Source organism: Mesocricetus auratus, unplaced genomic scaffold (genome assembly GCF_017639785.1).
Source record: "Mesocricetus auratus isolate SY011 unplaced genomic scaffold, BCM_Maur_2.0 Super-Scaffold_100013, whole genome shotgun sequence".
Classification (NCBI taxonomy): Eukaryota; Metazoa; Chordata; class Mammalia; order Rodentia; family Cricetidae; genus Mesocricetus; species Mesocricetus auratus.
Window position 1 is genome coordinate 75,119,896 of NW_024429196.1, and position 21,576 is coordinate 75,141,471.

Below are 21,576 nucleotides of genomic sequence, written 5' to 3' on the forward strand. Positions count from 1 at the left end.
TTGTTAACAAATTTCCTCTTTAGGTTTTTTTTTTAGTCTATCTACTCTGAGATTTAACAGTCATTAGATTAGGCATGTTGGTAATTGCCTCTAATCTGTAATCTCATGGTTTGAAAGATTGAGGCAGCAATCATTTATTAAAGGACAGCTACATAGTGAGGCTATATAGTAAATAAAAATTCCCAGATATTTATATGTATAGAATGGTTAGTTTTTTTGGTGCTATTGGGAACTTATCTTTGAACCTTTCACATGCTAGACAAGCATAGTAAGCCTTGGAAGATTACATTAGAATTAATTAGGGGCATGTGATTGCTCTAAGAACAGAAAGTAGCATGGTTTTTGCTTCTGACAGGTAGAAGATAGCAAATCATTAAGTGCCTGTGACATTCATAAAAATTCTGAGTAATGGGACTGGAGAGATGGCTCAGAGGTAAAGAGCACTGGCTGCTCTTCCAAAGGTCCTGAGTTCAATTCCCAGCACCATTACAACCATCTGTAATGAGATCTGGTACCCTCTTCTGGTGTGAAAACATACATGCAGGCATTGTATACATAATAAATAAAATCTTAAAAAAAAAAAAAAAAGAGTACTGACTGCTCTTCCTGGGGTCCTGAGGTCAATTCCCAGCAACCACATGGTGGCTCACAACCATCTATAATGAGATCTGGTGCCCCTTTCTGGCCTGCAGGCAGAACACTGTATACATAATAAATAAATAAATCTTTAAAAAATTCTGAGTAATGTTCTAGGATGAATGTGCTACCATTGACAAGCATTGAAGAGGGTTGAGACAGGGTTTCTCTGTATTCCTTTGGAGCCTGTCCTGGAATTCTCTCTGTAGACCAGGCTGGCCTCAAACTCAGAGAGATCCTCCTGCCTTTGCCTCCCGAGTACTGGGATTAAAGGTGTGCACCACCAATGCCCAGCTCTGGGGGGGTGGTTTTTAAAAGTTCACGCTTGGTATTGTGTTGGCATGGCAGAGGAATTAGCTCTATTGGTTTAGAATTGTTAAAATTAATTATTTTCTTCCAGCTATAAGGGTTTATCTATGTGTTTGATTACAAAAACTAATAAAATATAATCTAAATAATTTTTAAAAAATTAACTCTTGAGGCCAGTAGTGGCTCAAGTTTGTAGAGTTCTTGCCTGAATAAAACCCTCAGTATGCTCCTCAGCACTGAGTAAATGGCACACATCTAATTAGGGGGTGGAGATGGGACCAGAAGTTCAAGGGCACCCCTGGTTACATACAGAGTTTGAGGACAATCTGGGCTATCTGAGATCCTACCTCAAACAAAACAAAAAGTTCTGATCAGAACCAAGAGCAAGCATGTTTACTGGCAGAAAGGCCCATGGGTAGGAATTAGTGTAAGGAATATAAAAAGTTAAAATCTGTAAAATAATACTTTGTAGCTGGGCGGGTGGTATAGCCCATGCCTTTAATCCCAGTACTTGGGAGAGAGAGGCAATTGGATCTCTATGAGTTTGGGGCCAGCCTGGTCTATAAAGTTCCAGGTTGGCCAGGGGTGTTATACAGAGAAACTGTTTCAAATCCTCCCACCCCCACCCCCCCAAAAATGCTTTCTGGGAGCTCCATTGAATTGTAGAGAAATGAGTTTATGACTAATTAGTTCATGTTTCTTTCTCCAGTTTTCCTTCTAATTTTTTTCAGTTTTCTTGTTTTTGTAGTTTGTAGTTTTGTTTTGATTTGTTTTGCAAGACAGGGTTTCCCGGTGTAGCTTTGTAGACCAGGATGGCCTCGAACGCAAAAAGATCCTCCTGGCTCTGCCTCCTGTGTGCTGGGATCAAAGGTTTGCGCCACCATCGGCCAGCTTTGTTTTTGTAGTTTATGACAAGCTGTAATCAGTTGAGCTGTTAAAAAAAAAAAAAAACTTACTGAAAGCCAGGTGGTGGCATTCCTTTAATCCCAGCACTTGGGAGGCAGAGGCAGGTGGATCTGAGTTCAAGGCCAGCCTGGTCTACAGAGTTAGTGCCAGGAGAGGCTCCAGAGCTACACAGAGAAACCCTGTCTCGAAAAGAAAAAAAACCAAACAAGCCTTACTGAACATGTTTAGTAATGACTCCCTTTTCCTGAGTGTGCTGACTGTTTCTTTTGCGGTGACCGTTGTATGGTAGCCCATGAGAGATGTTATAGCACTTAATTTTAAAAATTATATGTGTGTTCATGTAGGCACATGTCTTAGGAGCAGGACATGCTATGGGGCATGTGTGGAGGTCAGAGGACTTGGCCGTGTTATTATGTCTCTCTCTCCCCACTATGTTTCTTAGTGATTGAATTCAGGTTGTCAGCTTGGCCCGTAAGTGCCTTTACCTACTTGAGCCATCTTTTCAGCCCCCTATTCATAGCAGTGCTGTTCTTTCCCCCAACTTGGTCTTTGAAAAATTTCAAACCTGCAGAAAATTTAATGAAATGAACAACTATATACATTCAGATTTAGCAGTTACAGTTGGGTGGATTCTTAGTTGATATGAATATTAAAATTATAGTGTAGTATAGTACAGTATATAAAAATAAAGTGACTTTTTTTCCTCCCTTAGATTAAGTATTTCAAATGATGTTAGAAAACACAAATTTTAGCCGGGCGTGTGGCGCACACCTTTAGTCCCAGCACTCGGGAGGCAGAGGCAGGCGGATCTCTGTGAGTTCGAGGCCAGCCTGGTCTACAGAGCGAGTTCCAGGACAGGCTCCAAAACAATACAGAGAAACCCTGTCTCGAAAAACCAAAAAAAAAAAAAAAAAAAAAAAGAGAGAGAGAAAAGAAAAGAAAACAAATTTTGGGGACTGGTGAATAGAAAGTAAAGTGCTTTTCTTACAAAGCAGGAGAACTGACGTGCAATCCTCAGTGTCCAGTGAAAAGTCCAGGCATTCTGGTAACTTCTGTCACACTAGCGCTGGTGGGGCTCAGAGGGCAAGAAAGGCAGAGTTCTTCAACTAGAATCTCAAATGGCTGTTGGCCTTGTAAAATAGATGCTGGGAATTGCATTTGGGTCCCCTGCAGGAGCAGTATGTCTTACTGTTTTGAGTACTCATCCTTTTAAAGTAATGACGTTTTCTTTCATCCTTAATGTAGTTGCCAATAGGAGGCCCTATCGAGAATACTACGTGGAGGCTTTTGGAGATCCTTCTGAAAAAGCCTGGGTGGCTGGAAAAGCAATCGTCATGTTTGAAGGCAGGCATCAATTTGAAGAACTGCCTGTCCTTAGGAAAAGAGGGAAACAGAAAGAGAAAGGATACAGGCATAAGGTAAAGACAATCTGTAAACAAAAGAACCTCTCAAAAACTATCTTCTTGTGGGTTGGCTTACAGAAAAAGTGGGAGAAGCAGCATTATAGATTTGAAATAGTAGGGTATCTGAAGAAATAGTAGCTAGAAAGTCGAATATTTTGTACGGATTAGCTGTGGCTAGTTTTCATACAACTTTATGCTGAGTTTTTTGAGAAGTGATTCTACCTACCTCTGACTTGCCAAAGAAAAGTGACTACTACAGACATCTTTGGCTATCTTTTATGCAAGAGTAATTGGTTATTAGAATGAGGGGTAAGGATCTAACTCATTTGAAGATCTCTTGCCTCCTAAACATAAATACCTTGTTTTAATCTTTAGGACTGAACAGGAAAATAAAATAAAAACAAAATAATTCTACTTGCCCTGAATACTAATTATTTTTCTCAAAAAGAAGAAATGGCACTCTCCTCTCTGTGTCTGTCTCTGTCTCTCTCTCATCTTCCTCTTCACCTTAGGCTATTCTTGAACTCTGACTTTCCTGCCTCTGCAGTCCAGATGCTGGAATTATAGCAATGTTCCCATTACATCCAACTTTGTTAAGTCTTTTTAGTAGTTTTATTCTTTACTGGCTTTTACTTTTGTAGTTTCATACCTAGTTATATTTTAATCATTAGCATTTCTCTTTGTGTGTATATGTGGGTTTTGTTTCTGTTTGTTTGCTTTTAGATGGGGTCTCACTATTGCCCAGGTAGGCCTCAGTACTTGCCACAGTCTTCAAGAATGCTCAGAGCACAGGCATGTGCCACCACACTAGGTTTATCAACATTGGTTGCTTTTTTGTTTGTTTGTTTTCCAGACAGGGTTTCTCTGTATTGTTTTGGAGGCTGTTTTGGAACTTGCTCTGTAGACCAGGCTGGCCTTGAACTTACAGAGATCCGCCTGCCTCTGCCTCCCGAGTGCTGGGACTAAAGGATTGCACCACCAACGCCCGGCCATTTGTTGCTTTTTAATAAATTTTTTCGTTTGTTTGTTTTTGAGACAGGGTCTCTATGTAGCCCTGTCCTGTCCTATTGTGAAGTCAATATATGGACCACGTTGGCTTTTGCTCAGAGATCCACCTGCCTCTCCCTTAGAGTGCTGATATTAAAGGCAGGCCACCACTGAGCCCAGCCAAAAAGGTGGTGGTTTTTGTTTGTTGATGTGCCTGACCTTGAACTATTGATCCTTCTACCTCTACTTCCCAAGTGCTGGGATTGCAGGAATGTATCATCACTCTTAATATATTTATACGGTGCTGGGAATTGAACATTTGAAGTATTTGCTTGATGCTTTCTTACAGTTTACTCACCATGGTTGTTTGAGGCTGGCCTAGTCTACATAGTGAATTCTATTATATCTAACTGCTTTTATCCTTTTTTTCAGAATCATAATTTGGAATATTCAGAATTAGTGATAAACTTGAACTGCCATTTATAACAAGTGCATGGGATTTGTCTTCATCTTTTAATTTTTGTTTGTTTATTTTGAGGCAGGGTTTCTCTGTGTAGCTCTGGCAGTCCTGGAACTAACTCTGTAGACCAGAGTGACCTTGAACTCAGAGATCCACCTGCCTCTGCCTCCCGAGTGCTAGGTGTGCCAACACTGCCTGGTTGTCTTCATTTAAGGTGGTATAGCAGGTTGTACTTTGTAACTATTCTAATGTTTAGAATTATAAAATACTTAATATATTATAAATTTATCTTCTCAAAATACTAGTGGGTGCAGTCATTAGGATGGGAGAGTTTTAACTCTTGCCACAGTTCCCCTGTGTGGCATTGGTTGGAAGGCATCAGATTTTGTGTCAAGTTTTAGCTGTGTAGTGGTATTAGCTCCCTTTGGAAGAATTCACTAGGGTTTTCCTGATTTGGAAACCTGATTTACTTGGATCACTAACATTAGCACAGATCTGTTTGTGATCATGTCTGAAGTTGACTAATTGGTCAGTACCTTACATACTTAACAGGAGGCTACCTGTATAGTGACCTTATATTTTATATGTTGGAGAGTGTTCCAATTATTAATATATTTGTGAATAGTAACTGGTTAGGTAGAACCTTGCCAAATAGCATCACAGAGATCCAAGTATGGAAGGGTCTGGAAAAGTAGGTGTGTTTCAGAGTCTGAACTCCTGCACCCATGGAGAACTTAGAGAAGACCACATGCATTTTGTGTGCGTGGTTTGTCTTTATGTATGCACTAAATAATGTGTCTCAAAGATGACTTGGTTGTCTTTGTCTTTGTCATGTATACACATACAGAAGAGCCTTGGTTATGAAGTGCCCTGATGATAGCCAGAACACTTCAGTTTCAGGTCCTGTAGGGGCAAGTGACCCACTCATTCCTCTCATCTTGTTTTTCGGTGCTTTTGTCCTTTGAAGCATTTTTCTTTTTGTGAAGCTGAGCGCGTGTGTGTGCTTGTGCCCTTTCTTATTTCAGGTAGAAAACACTATTTTATTTAAAGGTGTAAATAGAAAGGGTGAGTCTTTAGCAATCTGTTGTTACTACTTTTAGTTGAAGTTAACAGTCCACTTGGTTTTGTTGATTAATAACAAAAGAGTGTTGATTTTTATGAGACTAATTCTTCCAGTTATAGTAAGTTATTTATTTATTTATTTTTGGTCTTCCAAGACAGGGTTTTTTTGGCTGTCCTAGAACTCACTCTGTAGACCAGGCTGGCTTTGAACTCAGCGATCCATCTGCGTCTGCCTCCCGAGTGCTAGAATTAAAGGTGCCTGTTATCACCATCCAGCTTCAGAGAGGGGACTTTGAATGAAAACAGCAAGATTAGCCAGGTGCACTTGGGAGACAGAGGCAAGGGAATCTGTGCATTTGAGGCCAACCTGGTTTACATAGTGAGTTCTAGGACAGCCATAGCGGCATAGTGAGACTGTCTTGAAAAAACAAAAGCAAACAAACAAACATACAAAAAAGAAACCCCAATGGACAGGATTTTTGATCACTTCTGATTTGAGATGCTTATTATCTCCCTGCTTTTCATTTCCTTTTGGAATAAATGATATTCTTATTTTCCTCTTAATTTCAGGTTCCTCAGAAAATTTTGAGTAAGTGGGAAGCAAGTGTTGGTCTTGCTGAGCAATATGATGTTCCCAAAGGATCTAAGAAGCAAAAATGTGTCACCAGTTCAATCAAGTTGGACAGTGAGGAAGAGATGCTGTTTGAGGACTGTACAAATGATCCAGAGTCAGAGCAGGACCTGCTGCTTAATGGCTGCCTGAAGTCTCTGGCTTTTGATTCTGAGCATTCTGCAGATGAAAAGGAAAAGCCCTGTGACAAGTCTGGAGCCAGAAAGAGCTCTGATAATATAAAAAGGACTAGTGTGAAGAAGGGCCTCCTGCCATTTGAAGCACAGAAAGAGGAACAGAGGGGGAAAATACCAGAGAACCTTGACCTAGACTTTATCCCTGGGAGTGCATCTGATAAACAGGCTTCTAATGAACTTTCCAGGATAGCAAACAGCCTCACAGGGTCTAAAACTGCACCAGGAGGTTTCCTCTTTTCTTCATGTACACAGAGCACTGCTAAGGCAGATTTTGAGATTTCAAATTGCGATTCTTTACCAGGTTTGTCTGAGAGTGCTTTGAGCTCTAAACATTCTGTAGAGAAAACGAAACTCCAGCCAGGCCTGATATGCGGCTCAAAAGTACAGCTGTGTTATATTGGAGCTGGTGATGAGGAAAAGCGCAGTGATTCTGTTAGTGTGTGTGCCACTTCTGATGATGGGAGCAGTGATCTGGATCCCATAGAACGCAACTCAGAATGTGATAGCAGTGTCCTTGAAATTACAGATGCTTTTGATAGGACAGAGAGTACTTTATCTATGCACAAAAACGAAACAAAGTATTCTAGATATCCTGCCACAAACAGAATAAAAGAAAAACAGAAGTCCCTCATTACTAATTCACATACAGACCATTTAATGGATTCTACAAAGACAATGGAGCCTGGAACTGCTGAAATGTCTCAGGTTAATCTTTCTGATCTTAAAGTCTGTAATCCTGTACCCAAACCCCAACCAGAATTTAGAAATGATAGTCTCACTCCAAAGTTCAGTGCACCACCAAGCATTTGTAGTGAAAACTCATTGACAAAGGGTGGGGCTGCAAATCAGACTCTGTTACCTTTGAAAAGCAGACAGCCCAAGTTTCGCAGTATAAAATGCAAACATAGAGAAAACCCAGCTGATGCAGAACCCTCAGCTACAAATGAGGACCCCAGCCTGAAATGCTGTTCTTCTGATAGCAAAGGTTCTCCTTTGGCCAGCACACCCAAAAGTGGAAGAGCAGAGGGCCTCAAACTACTGAACAACATGCATGAGAAAACCAGAGAGTCAAGTGACATAGAAACAGCGGTGGTGAAGCATGTTCTGTCGGAATTGAAGGAACTCTCATACAGATCATTAAGTGAGGATGCCAGTGACTCTGGAACATCAAAGGCATCAAAGCCATTGCTATTTTCTGCTGCTGCTAGTCAGCATCATTTACCCATAGAACCAGATTACAAATTTAGTACATTACTAATGATGCTGAAAGACATGCATGATAGCAAGACTAAGGAGCAGCGGTTGATGACTGCTCAAAACCTGGCGTCCTACCGCACTCCAGATCGTGGGGACTGTTCCACTAGTAACCCTGGAGGGACATCAAAGGTTTTGGTGTTAGGAGGCTCCACCCAAAATTCTGAAAAAACTGGAGCTGGCACTCAGGATACAGTCCGGCTGAGTTCTAGTGGGGGTGACTCTGCCTTGTCTGGGGAATTGTCTTCCCTGTCTAGCTTAGCTTCTGACAAGAGAGACTCTACTTGTGGTAAAAGCTTAAACTGTGTTCCAAGACGCAACTGTGGCCGAGTAAGGCCATCATCCAAATTGAGAGAAACAGTTTCAGCCCAGATGGCAAAACCCCTAGTAAACCCAAAAGCCTTAAAGACTGAGCGGAAAAGAAAGGTGAACCAGCTTCCAGCTGTGACCATTGGCGCTAACCGGTTGGGAGACAAAGAAAGTGAAGGTTCACTGAATGGCCCATCCGGTGGGGCTGGAGACCCTGGTAAGGAGGAGTCTCCTCAGCTAATGGGCCACTTAAGAAATGCAGACACCCATTTTTCTGATGCACAGTTTGATAGCAAGATTAAACAACCGGATCCTGATAAAGTTCTGGAAAAAGAGCCTTCTTTTGAGAACAGAAAAGGCCCAGAGCTGAGCTCTGAAGTGAACAGTGAGAATGATGAAACCCATGGTGTTAGTCAAGTGGTGCCTAAAAAGCGGTGGCAGCGGTTAAACCAAAGGCGCCCTAAGCCTGGGAAGCGCACCAACAGATTCAGGGAGAAAGAAAACTCTGAGGGTGCCTTTGCTGCATTGCTTCCTGGTGAGCCTGTGCAGAAGGGGCGGGATGACTACTTAGAACAAAGAGCTCCTCCTACAAGCATCCTTGAGGATTCAGTTGCAGACCCCAATCATGGCGGCCACTCGGACTCAGTTGGGCCAAGGCTGAGTGTTTGTGATAAATCCAGTGTTAGCATGGGTGATGTGGAAAAGGAGACAGGAATTCCCAGTTTGACACCACAGACCAAGCTCCCTGAGCCAGGTAAGGATGCATCTGGTAGAAAGTGATGAGAGAATTTGTTGATGTTGCTTTTGTGACAGACTTGCTCTTCAGAAGTCCTGGATCTGTCTGTTGTAATGGAAAAATGTCTTATAAAATTGGAGGGCAGAGTTATCTTTCGATTAAGAAACAACTTTATTTAGAAGGCTGAAATTTAAAGCTGGGGTTTCTGTATTTTCAGACTTTGTTGTTTTGTTTTGCTACTATTGGGGATTGAATTTAAATTTAAGACCTCATACATGCTAGTCAGTGTTCTACTACTGAGTTGCATGCCCCATTGGTTAATTTTTTGTTTGTTTGGTTTTGTTTTTTGAGACAGGGTTTCTCTGTATTGCTTCGGAGTTTGCCCTGGAACTCACTCTGTAACCCAGGCTGGCTTCGAACTCACAGAGATCCACCGCCCTCTGCCTCCTGAGTGCTGGGATTAAAGGCATGGGCCACCAATGTCCGGCTGGTTCATTTTATTTTATTTTTTTTAAATCAGAAGGTTTTTTCCTTTGTTTTTGTAAGTCCAAATCCTGGGTTTCCTGGACTTTGTTGTTGTTCTTAATTTGTGTGTGTGTGTGTGTGTGTGTGTGTGTGTGTGTGTGTGTGTGTGTGTGTGTGTGGGAGGGAGAGAGAGAGAGAGAGAGAGAGAGAGAGAGAGAGAGAGAGAGAGAGAGAGAGAGAGAGAGAGAGAGAGAGAGAGAGAGAGAGAGAGAGAGAGAGAGAGAGAGAGAGAGAGAGAGAGAGAGAGAAAATATGAGAATGAATATATACACATGACTGCAGGTCTCAACAGAGGCCAAAGATGTTTGATCCCTAGGAACTAGAGTTAGAGATCAGTGTTAGCTGTCTGATAGGGGTGTTGGGAATCAAGCTTGGGTCCTCTGGTCATGCTCTTAACTGCTGAGTCATCTCTCCAGCACTGTTGGTGCTCACTGAGGTTAGAAGAGGGTGCCAGGTCCCCTGGAACCTGGGGAGAGTTAGGCAGTTATAAGCGGTCAGGCTGTTAAAAGCTGCCATGTGGGTGCTTGGGTCCTCTAGAAAAAACAGCCAGTGCACCTAACAGGTGAGCCGTCTCTCCAGCCCTGGGAAGTTTTTGATTATTCAGTTTTAGATTTAGATAAGTTTAGATTTTTTTCCCTTTGTTTTTCAGTTTCTCTGTTTATCTTTGGCTGTCCTAGAGCTAGCTCTGTACACCAGGCTGCCTCTGCTTCCCAATGCTGGAATCAAAAGCATAAGCTCTGTTTGGTTTAGAATTTTTTTTAATGATTATTTCATTCATTCAGTCTTGTTGAATTAACTGTTTCATGGAATTTATTCAGTTCTTCTGAATTGTTCAGTTTGTTGATGTATAGTTCTTAATGGTTTCAGTTGTAATATCTCTTTAAGTCCTTTTTTTTCTTAATGTTGTCAAGAGCTTATACTATATATATATTTTTTTCTTTTTAAAACTCCAGCCTGAGGACCTGGAGGGATGGCTCAGCAGTAAAAGTGTATACTGTTCTTGCAGAGGACCTGAATTACAATCCCAGCCAGCACACATGTGGAATGAGTTATCACTGCCTGGTTCTTCAGCTCCAGGGACTGTAAAGCTTTGTTCCGGCCTCTGCAGGCATTTGCACTCACATACACAGAACTTGTGTGCCCCTCATTAATTCAATAAAAATGGAATATATGTATATAACAGCAGCTAGTGGAGAAAGAGGCCCTGGGAAATGATGTAATTATTATCTCAAAAAGTAAATAATTTTTAAAAATTGAATAAAATTTTCTGAACACTTCCACTTGGTACTTAAACATTTTTTTTTGTATTAGGGATCTAGCCTAAGGTCTTGCTATATCCCTGACAAGCTTTATTAGCTGGTGAACATTCCTAGCTTCTGATTTTTCTTGTATCTTGTATTCTCTACACTCAGTTTTATTTCTTTCTGCTGTAGCTTTTTTCCTTCTGCTAAATTTGGCTGAAATTTTTGCATTTCTCATGTCATAGGCTGTCCTGGAACTTGCTATGCTGGTCTTCAACTTGTAAATAGATATTCCTTGCTGCTTCTATTTTCTCAGTACTGGGAATATTGAAGGTGTGCCCTCTCCCCCTTTAAAGATAAGAAAGTTTACAGAGAGAGAGAGAGAGAGAGAGAGAGAGTGTGTGTGTGTGTGTGTGTGTGTGTGTGTGTAGTATGTCAGTTAACTGCTGAGCCATCTCTCCAGCCACAGAGCCTGACTTTAAAGCAAACGAAAACCATAGGTAGTTAATAATATAATTATCTTTCTTAGTACCACTTTTGCTGAATATCATGTTTCAGTTTCTAATATTTTATTTGTCTCAACATATTTTTAATTTCTCTTATAATTTCTTCCTCTGATAATTTTTTGACCCATTGATCTTTCCAGAATACAGTTATCATGTGTATAAATTTTTCTGGTTTTATCCTGCCAAGAATCTGCTTTCTTTCCATGGTGGCTTGGTAGCAACAGCATGTTTTCAGTCTTCATAAATTTTCTTGCAGCATATTTTGTGAGCATGATGTATTTGGGGAATGTTTTGTGTATTTAAGGAGATTGTAGATTCTTCTGCTATTCAGTGGGATTTTGCGTGTATATGTGTTCAGTTTAATACCCTGCAGTGTTCAAGTTTAGTTTTCATCTTTTGATTTTTGGGTGGTTGTCCTATTTTTTTATTTGTGTGTGGCAGCCCCAGCATATGTGTAGAAGCCCAAGGACAGTGTATTCAGGTCGGTTCTCGCTTCTATCATGTCAGTTGCTGTTATCCACTGAGGCGTCTCTTACTATCCCATCCCTCTTTTGAGACATAGTCTCACCCTGTAGTTCAGCTTGGCTTGGGACTGGCTTTCCTCACAGCCTGGACTGGTTTCCACCTGTTTCAGACACAGTGTTAGGATTGATTGTAGGTGTTAACAAGCATGCCTGACTTGTTTTTTGATACTGGGGTCTAATGCTGTAGTCATGTTGGCCTGAAACTGAGTATATAAACTAGGCTGGTCTTTAAGTTCAGGTGGTCTTACTGCCTGAGCTTCCCAAGTGCTGGGGATTATGGAGTGAGCCACCGAGCCAGACTGTCTTCTCCATTGTCCTAAAGTGAAATTGCTCTCTCTAATTGCCATCTGTTTCTTCAGTTTGGTCCGTGCTTGTTTCATATATTTGAGCACTGTGATGTTAGCTTTCTGTTAAGCTTATTTTGTTATTCTGTCATTCTTGTGGCAGTTTTTTTTTTTTTTTTTTTTTTTTTTGGTTTTTTTGGTTTTTCGAGATAGGGTTTCTCTGTATTGTTTTGGAGCCTGTCCTGGAACTTGCCCGTTAGACCAGGCATGGTCTCGAACTCACAGAGATCCACCTGCCTCTGCCTCCGGAGTGCTCGGATTAAAGGCGTGTGCCACCACTGCCTGGCTCTTGTGGCAGTTTTTGACAAAGCATAGTTTGTTTGATATCAGTGTTTTCATCTCTGCCATCTTTTGTTTACTGTTTGCATTGACTTACATATATGATTGTTTTTATGTTACTTATTGAGAATGTTAGTTATCTCAATATGTAGCTCTGACTGTCCTGGAACTCAATATACAAACCAGGTCTATCTAAACCTTATGTATTTTTTGATAGGCTCTCATTGCATAGTCTTGACTGTCCTGGAATTCCCTGTATAGACCAAGCTGGCCTTGAATGTGCAGAGGTCCTCTTGATTTCCTAGACTAGGAAGCACATGTGCTGGTATTGTTATTTTTTATACGTTTGTCTGCTAAATTCTTTAACAAAATTATGCACTACATTTATAACTTTATAGGATTCAGTATATAAATACTTACCTTGTCCTGCAAATCTAATTTTTGTATGCTTTCTTGTTGCTGTCTAATGTGTATTTAATTCTGCTTCCAGGTGAACTACCTCAACTTCTTTGTTTGTCTGAAAAGTTGTTTCTCCTTTAGTTTTGTTTTGTTTGTGTTTTTGAAGACAAGGTTTGTCTGTGTAGCCCTGACTGGCCTAGAACTCAGAGAGATCCACATGCCTTTGTTCCTGAGTGCTGGGATTAAAGGTGTGCACCATCACTGCCCAGCCTCTCAAGTTTTGAAGTGCAGTTTTGCTGGATACAATAACTGGCTTGCAGTTTTTCTCTTTCAGCACTTTGAATGTATTTTAGTTCCTTCTGATAACAGGATTTAAGAAGTCTGTGGAAAATATAATGTGAGTTCCTTTATGTAATGAGTTGCTTTTCTTGGTGGCTCTAATATTCTCTATGTTCTTTGACTTTCAATAATTGTGATGTATCTCAGCGTGGGCTTTTATTCCTTGTATTTCTGGGTGTCATTCAGGACCTTTATAGGTACTAGGTACTTCCTGGCCTTTTCTTGGGGCCCTTTGAACTTAATTCTTCCTCAGATTTGGGAAGTCTTTTCAAGCAAGCTTCTGGTCCTTTTTTTCTTGAAATATGATGGTTTCTTGTCTTTATATTCTTCACACTTTTTTTTCACTATTCCTTTGATTGCATAGTTTTTAATTAGCTAGCAATGGCTAGTTTGTAAACTTGACAAGATCTAAAATCACCTGGGAGATGGACGTTTGGACATGCCTGTGAGGAATTTTCTTGATTACTTTAATTGGGGTGGGAAGGCTCTGGGACCTGGGCAGTAAAAGTGAAGAAAAGAAGCTCAGTCCTGTCTGTGTGCATTCACCACCTCTCTCTTCTGTCTCTGGGTATTATGTAGTAAACTGGTTCAACATCTGCTGCCTTGAACTGTAAGCTAAATTATTTTGAAGCTCTTTCTCTCTTAAATATTTGTTGTGGTTGTGTTTTCTTACAGCAGTGGGAAAAGAGACAAGGCACAGGGTGTGCTGGGGATTGAACCCTGGGCCTCGTGTATGTGCTAAGTAAGCTCTCTGGTCAGAGCTGGAGCCCAGTCTTTTCAATTCTCTCTGGAGTTGGCTGATTTTCATCTTCTCCTACTGGATCTGTTGAATTCCTTTAGTTCTGTTGAATTCTTCTAGTAAATTGCATTTCAGGCCGGGTTGTGGTGGCACACACTTTTAATCCTAGCACTCTAGAGGCAGAGGCAGGCAGATCTCTTGAATTTGAGGCCAACTTGATCTACAGAGCAAGTTCCAGGACAGCCAGGGCCACACAGAGAAACCCTGTCTTGAAAAACCATACCAAAATTAAATTTTCACTTCAGCTCTATTTTTTTTTTTAACTCTTTATTAATTTTATTTTATTTGCACTGGTATAGAAAGTGTCAGATCCCCTGAAACCAGGGTTACCGACAGTTGTGAGATGCCATATGGGTGCTGGGAATTGAACCCAGGTCCTCTGGAAGAGCAGACCAGTGCTCTTAACCTCTGCGATGAGCCATCTCTCCAGCCCCTCAGTTCTATTCTTTAGCCTAAGAGTTTTTTTTTTTAAATTTTCCTTGTGGTGATATTTTAATAAATGCTCATGGATTGGTTGCATTTTCTTTTTAGTTGTTTGTTATCTTATAAATGTGTTTTCTTGGAGTTCGTTTGTGGAGAAAATTTCCCCTCCTTTTTTATATTGGGTCATATTGCATCCCCATCCTCCAGTCCTCCTCTTTCCCTACCTCACAAATTGAAACTGCCATTGGATCTGAGCTGTACTGTTTGGTGAGGGGCAATTTCTGAGAAAGTGAAAGTTCTTCTTACCTTTTATATTATAATTATTGGTATTGTAATGTCTTAACTGGGTTTTGGAGTTATCCTAAGTGTTAGCATCTCTGGGAGTAAGTAACAAGGACTAGTTATTTTATTCTGCTTTTTAAGAACCTCTCTCATTTTTTATTTCAGGTCGTTTTAGTGCTAACAGTATTTCATTGTTGGATGCATTAATTTTTATTTCCATCAGTTGGTGGATTTGGGGGTATTTTATTACACTTTGGTCTTCTGTGAGTAATACTGTTACAAATTGTGATATTTTGCATGGTTGCATGTTTTTGTATATACCTAGGAATGGAATTGCTAAGTGATTTAGTAATTTTGCATTTAGATCTTTGAGGAACTGTTGGAAAAGTTGCTTTATCTAATTTTATATTCCCAGTAGCAGTTTGAGAATTTGTTTCTTCTGATGCCCATCAGCTCTTACTTATTTGATTACAGCCATTCTAGTGAGTGTAGTGGTCTGAAATTGTAAAACAAGTTTCTCATTTTCATTTCTATGTTTTCTTTCTGTGGTTTTGGGGATAAACCAAGGGCCTAGTGCATGCTAGATTAGCACTCTACCCTGGAGCCTTCCCGTGGCTGTAATTGAGTGCTTTGTCTTTAGAATAAGCCTTCTTTGTTCTAGATATTAGTAGTAGATATGATGCACAAGTATTCTGAACTGATCTTTGGGTTGTATTTCTTTCTTGATCATAAATAACCTTTTAAGGTGCAAAAATTTTTAAATTGTGATAGTCTTTAATTTCTTTTGCATGTTTTGGAAATATTATGTAATCTTTTTTTCTACTTAGCTTTACTCCTTTACATGTTGGTATTCTTTTGACTCAGTTATAGTATTGAAAAAGACTGTTGTACTAGCTGTGTATTGTAGCTCATGTTTATAATTCTAATGCTTGCTTAGATAAGTCAGGATGTCGGCTGAGTGTTTGGAGCCAGCCTGTGTTAGAACAAGTATTCTTTTTTTTTTTTTTTTTTTATTGTGTGATCTTGTTGACACATGTTGAAAATAAACTAGCAGCAAATATGTAAGAGTGACATCAGGTGTCTTCAATTGCTCTCTACCTTAGTTTGTGATCTAGGATGTCTCAGTGAACCTGGAGTTCAGCAATTTAGCTAGACTGGTGAGCCAACAGGCCTCAGAAATACTTCTTCCCCTCTTTCTAAGTACTAGGGGTTACAGCAATGTGCTGCCGTGCCCGACTATTTACATAAACGCTGGAATCTGAACTCATTCCACACTTTACTGCCTGAATGATCTCTTCAGAGAAGGGGCAGCCACAATTCTGTACTTCTAGTGTCAGTCTCAGAAGGAGAAGCTATCTGTGTACTGTTCTCTTCGAATGCTTAACGTTTGTGCTTTTCTAGATGGTTTCAGCTTCTATAACCTTCTGTGTCCCCACTGGGTTTTTGGTGGAGCTTGTGCTGAAAACTATAGGCTTCTTCGGGCAGCATTGCTGTTCTGCTTCTAGTCCATCAATGTGGGATGACATCTAAGTTGTACTTCCATTTCTTTCAATATTGTTATGTAATTTTTCAGTTTATAAGTCTTATACTTTTGCTAAATGTATCCCCAACTTAATTTTTAACATTGGTTTTTTTAACCTATTTATATGTGTTTGTATGCATGTACATGTATAGAAGTCATAGAACAATTTGTGGAAGTTGATTTTTGTCCTTACTGTGTGGGTTCCAGATCATCCTTACTGTGTGGGTTCCAGATCATCAGTCTTAAACAGATAGCTGTACCCGCTGAGGCATCTTGTTGACCCCTAAATAATTTTTAATTCTATGAGAATTGTTTTTCAGTTTTCATCAGATTAGTTGAGTTTTGTAAATTGATTTTTTTTTCTGAGACAGGGTTTCTCTGTGGCTTTGGAGACTGTCCTGTAACTAGCTCCTGTAGACCTGGCTGGCTGGCCTTGAACTCACAGTTATCCGCCTGCTTCTGCCTCCTGAGTGCTCGGATTAAAGGCGTGCGCCACCAACCCCCAGCTGTAAATTGACTTTTTAAAATTATTTTTATGCATATAGGTGTTGTGCCTGCAGAGTTGCAGATGACTGTGAGCCATCATGTAGGTGCTGGGAATCAAACTCAGGTCCTCTGGAAGAGCAACAGTGCCCTCAACCTCTTGAGCCAACTTCTCAGCCTAGCATACCGATGTTAGAACTTGTTTAACTTGTTAGCTCAGATAGATTCCCTGTGTACATGTCTGCAAGTGTAGTTTACTGTCTCCTTCTTCTTCTGTATTTCAGTTACTTCTTTACTCCTTGCCTAGTTAGTTATTCTTACTAGACTTTGTAGTGATGTTGCACAGAGGTGGGAAGAGCAGTAGACATTCTTTTTTTTTTTTTTTTATGAGACAGGGTTTCTCTGTATTGTTTTGGAGGCTGTCGGTCCAGCCCGGCCTCGAACTCACAGAGATGCGCCTGCCTCTGCCTCCCGAGTGCTGGGATTAAAGCATTCTTGAAACTGTTCTTAGTCTTAGGGGGAAAACCAGTTAGTGTTTCCCATTGTACCACTAGCTGAGTGGTGTTGACGTTGAGAAACTTGCCTGTTAATCCCCAGTGTTAGTAAATTTTCATTGCTTTAATTTAGGATTTCAGAGCTTTCAGTCCATCATGGTGAGAACAGCTGTTCTGGTTACAGAGCAGAACGTCTCACATTGTAACAGACAGGAAATAGGGATCCATGTCTAAGCTAACTCCTTCTGGGTCCACAGCCTATTGGGTCATGCCATCTACATTCAGGGTTGGCTTCTCTTCCCTGTAGTTACTCCCCTCTGTTTCCCCCATTCTCTCCCATAAAACTAGAGCTCTGTTTATCTAATCTCCAAGGTGCTTCTGTTTAGTCAGGTTAACAATTAAGATTAGCCATCATACCATACTTTGTTATTTGTCAATCATAACTTGGGGCTGATTTGGCTCTTTCCTTCCTATATCTGTCAATGTGTATTAAACTTTTGTTTGTAGTCCAAACTCTTACTTTGTTATGTTATGCAGTATGTTTTTTTAATTGCTAGGTTTGGTTTGCTTGTGGGTATTTTAATTTGTATCATAAATTATGTTGGCTTGTTCTCTTTTGTGATAATCTTTGTCTAGTTTTCATGTGGATGTAATCATAGCCTGATGGAATGAGTTGTGACAGGGTTTTTTTTTTTTTTTGTGGTACTAGGTATTAAATTTAGGGCCTCATATATGCTAGGTGAGCTCTCTACCACTGATCTATGTATCCTCAGTCTTTTTGACTTATGATTTTGAGACAGGGTCTCATTAAGTTGTTTAGGCTGGCACTGAACTCACTGATCAGTGAGCCTATGCAGGACTTGAACTTGTAATCCTCCTGCTTTCTGTCTCTGGAGTAGCTGGATTGAGTCTGTGCCTTTAGGCCTGGTTTTGTTTTGTTGGTGCTGTTTGTGACTGAGCACAAAGCTTGCATTCTACTGCTGAGCTATAGTCTTATTTTTTTTGTAGCTGGAGTCTACAGAGCCCAGGGGTCCTTAGAGAAGTGCTTTGGGACTCCCGTGGTGAGCCAGAAGATCTGGGCCACTGTACTCGGGCAGCCTTAGTCTATTCTTCATGCTCTTACCCTCCTTCCTGTCCTGGCCAGCTGCTTGCTGTTTGCTTGTGTTTGTTTGGGCAGCAGCCATCAGAAGAGGTGTGGGGGTGGGAGGAGCATGACAGAGCATGGACAACTTGTGACTTGGGCTGTAGTGCCCACCTGATGATAGGGAGCACGCAGGAGCCTGCTAGGGTTAGAACTATTCTCTATTTAGCTTAAGTCAGTCTTGACAGTGGCCTACATGTTTTTGGCTTTGGCTAGAAATCTTTATTTGCAGCTTCTAGTAATGTTAATTAGCCTTCTTTCTGTACTATCCACCCTTGACTATTACTGCACTCAGGTTTTTTTCTTTAATGTTCTTTCACTAAGTTTGTTAGCAAATAGAGTCACAGGAGTGTAGAAATAAACCTTGCCTCCTCCTCCTCCTCCTTTTTTATTTTTTATTTTTTTGTTTGTTTGTTTTGTTTTGTTTTTCGAGACAGTGTTTCTTTGTGGCTTTGAAGACTGTCCTGGAACTCACTTTGAAGACCAGGCTAGTCTCAAACTCACAGAGATCTACCTGCCTCTGCCTCCCGAGTGCGGGGATTAAAGGTGTGTGCCACCACTGCATGACTAATAAATGCGAGTAATGTGAGTATATTTCTTTTAGGAATAGGTAGAGATTTCAAGGAATTTTAGTCACTATCTCTTTTTGGCTCTTTATTTTTGAAAAAAAAAAGTCTTTATTCAGAATAGAGTAACAATTTATATACTGTAAAAATTTATATATTTTATGATAACAGTTGAATAATAGGATGCTTAATAAATTTAGTGAGCTATACAGTCATTTCCATAAGCTCTCTAGAATATTCTGTCATACCAGAAAGAGTCCCCTATCCCTAGCCTGTGTATACTCATTGCCTGTTTTTTCTCAAAGGTTCAAACAACCATTAATGCAATTTTGGTTCCAAAAGAATTGCTTTTCTTATTATTCCATTTTAGTGGAATCACTTAGTATATAGTCTCTGAGCTTTGTCTTTCACCTTACAGGCTCATCTGTCTTGTGTGTGATGGTATATGATTACATATAGCAGTAAACTTGCTACCACTGCTCAGTAGTATTTAGCATAGCTACTATATATACACATCCCATTTTTATCCATTCATAAGTTGGTTACCATTTGGCTTGTTTTGGCTTTGGAACTGTTTCATTATTTTAGCTCGTGTGTATACCCTCTGAGCACTATTGCTAGACCTACCAGTTCATTCTCCACAATACAATGTTTTCCTTTTTGAAAGCTTATACTTGTAGAATAGGGATAAGAGCTTGTTTCTTTTCTGAGAATTTCAGTGGTGATGAGTTTCAGCTCCTGGTTTGTTCACTGTTGCTGCTCAACCTGTATAAAGCCTTGTGTGTTCTTTTGCTTGTCACTGACTCTTACTGTTGCCCTCCAGTATTCAAAAGGTTGTGTTGTATTCATTCTTTTCTTGATTTTCCTTAGTTTGCAATTTTTTTTTTGTTTGTTTTTGGTTTTTCAAGACAGGGTTTCTCTGTGGAGGCTGTCCTGGAACTAGCTCTTGTAGATCAAGTTGGTCTGGAACTCACAGAGATCTGCCCGCCTCTGCCTCCCGAGTGCTGCGATTAAAGGCATGTGGCACCACTGCCCGGCGCAAAGTCATTTCCTTTTGTTCTGATGTTGACCGACTACATCAAGGACAACCAGGGCTACACAGACAAGGCCTTTTTGTTTTTTGAGAAACAAAACAAAACTTTGTTTTTTAAAGAGGAAATGGATTAGGGAACTTCTTCCCACTCATCCAAGTATCCAAAGTGTTGTAACTATCATAATTGTGTTGCATTCTGTGTTAGGGGAGAATGTAGGTGGAGAGTTGTGGTATTATATAGATGGAAGAAGAAGAAAGTATCTTTTGGCTTTTAAGTCATTCAGTTACTGTATTTAAGAAAGGTGCTGGTAATTTTTTCCTAAAAATACATGTTTTAGGCATTAAGGACTATATAGTATATCCTCTCAAACTAGTAACTGTTCTGGCAGAAAAAGCTATAGACTATATGGAAATGAATAGTGTGACTCTAATCCAATAAAATTTTACCCCCAAGAAGTCTAAATTAATAGTTTGTCAGCCCCCCTTTTATTTTTTGTTTTTGGAGGAGGATTGGAGGTTTGAGACAGGATTTCTCTATATGTAATCCTTGCTGTTATGAAATTTATTTCATAGAACAGCCTACTTCTGCTGAGACTAAAGGTGTATTTAGTGTATTTAGTGTATTCGACATGATTTTGGTGGGGAGCAATGCATGTTACCATGCAGAAACATAAAATGTGTACTGCATACTGATTTGTCTCCCTCCAATATTCACTCCTTTGCACTCTGCTGGCTTTTTTGTTTGCCTCAGAGAAATAGAAAACTGAAGGTTGACCTGAGCATTTTTATGGGAAAATCAAATTCCAACAGTATAATGGAACAGCAACCTCAAGAAGAAAGGGAACAAGACAGTCTTGAGACCTTTGAGACTTTGTTTAGGAGTGAAGGGAGGGATACAATGCTAACTAACACATTGCCTAATAAAAAGCACCCAAGGATTTTAGATTTGACAGATTTTGATTGTTATGGCTATCATGGCTGGCCTACCTTAATAATTGACTTACAATAACATGGTGAGTTTGATAAGCCATTTTCCCTTTTTGAGTCTTAGTTACATTATTTATAAAATGGAAATGGTATTTTCTGCCTGGCATGTTGAACTGGAATTAGAGATACTTGAATGTTAAGTGGTTGGAAATAATGAACCCATATTATTTCTTGACATTTGTTTGGTGTTCCTCCCTATTAGAAATAAATCTTGTTAGTGTTGCAAAACTTGAATGTCTAATGAAAATTTATTAAATTGCAATGTATTATAGTTGCTTCATAGCATATTGGCCTTTTAAACCAAGACAAGGCTTCAAGGGTTAGAGGGTATGGTCCATTGTAGACAGCACATCACCATGCCAACAGAACTTGAGGAAATTGTCGTATTGCTCGGGGAAAATTCTCTGCTTTGGTTCACTTAGTTATATTCTCTAACATGGAATAGTAAGGAAAATTCTATTGGTTTTTCATACTTTGAGTAACTGCATAACTATACAGGTAGCAATGTAGGCATACACTTCTTTTTCCCCCAAGACAGGGTTTCTGTGTGTAGCTCTGGCTGTCCTGGAACTCACTCTGTAGACCAGGCTGGCCTCAAACTCACAGAGATCCATCAGCCTGTCTCCTGAGTGCTGGGACTAAACGTGTGTGCCACCACCTCGTGGTGTAGGCTACTTTAATAACTATTTCAGCCTTTTAATATTTGACCTCAGTATTTTTGTTGGTCCCTCCCTTGCTTTTTTTTGAGAAAGAGTTTTTTTTTATGATCCCTGTGGCTTTCCTGGATGAAAACATTTATTTGTTGTTTGTTTGAGATGGT

At 40.1% G+C, this 21,576-nt stretch overlaps 1 protein-coding gene across 3 annotated transcripts in view; it reads left to right on the top strand.

Annotated features, from left to right (window-relative positions):
* Nsd1 (nuclear receptor binding SET domain protein 1) overlaps nucleotides 1–21,576 on the top strand; it is a 106,146-nt gene that overhangs the window by 22,080 nt on the left and 62,490 nt on the right. For all 3 annotated transcript variants that reach the window (XM_005078352.4, XM_013119295.3, XM_013119296.3), the window contains 2 exons: nucleotides 3,097–3,269; nucleotides 6,334–8,887. In XM_005078352.4, the coding sequence (XP_005078409.1) occupies nucleotides 3,097–3,269; nucleotides 6,334–8,887 (2,727 nt within the window). The remainder of the gene's footprint in view (nucleotides 1–3,096; nucleotides 3,270–6,333; nucleotides 8,888–21,576) is intronic.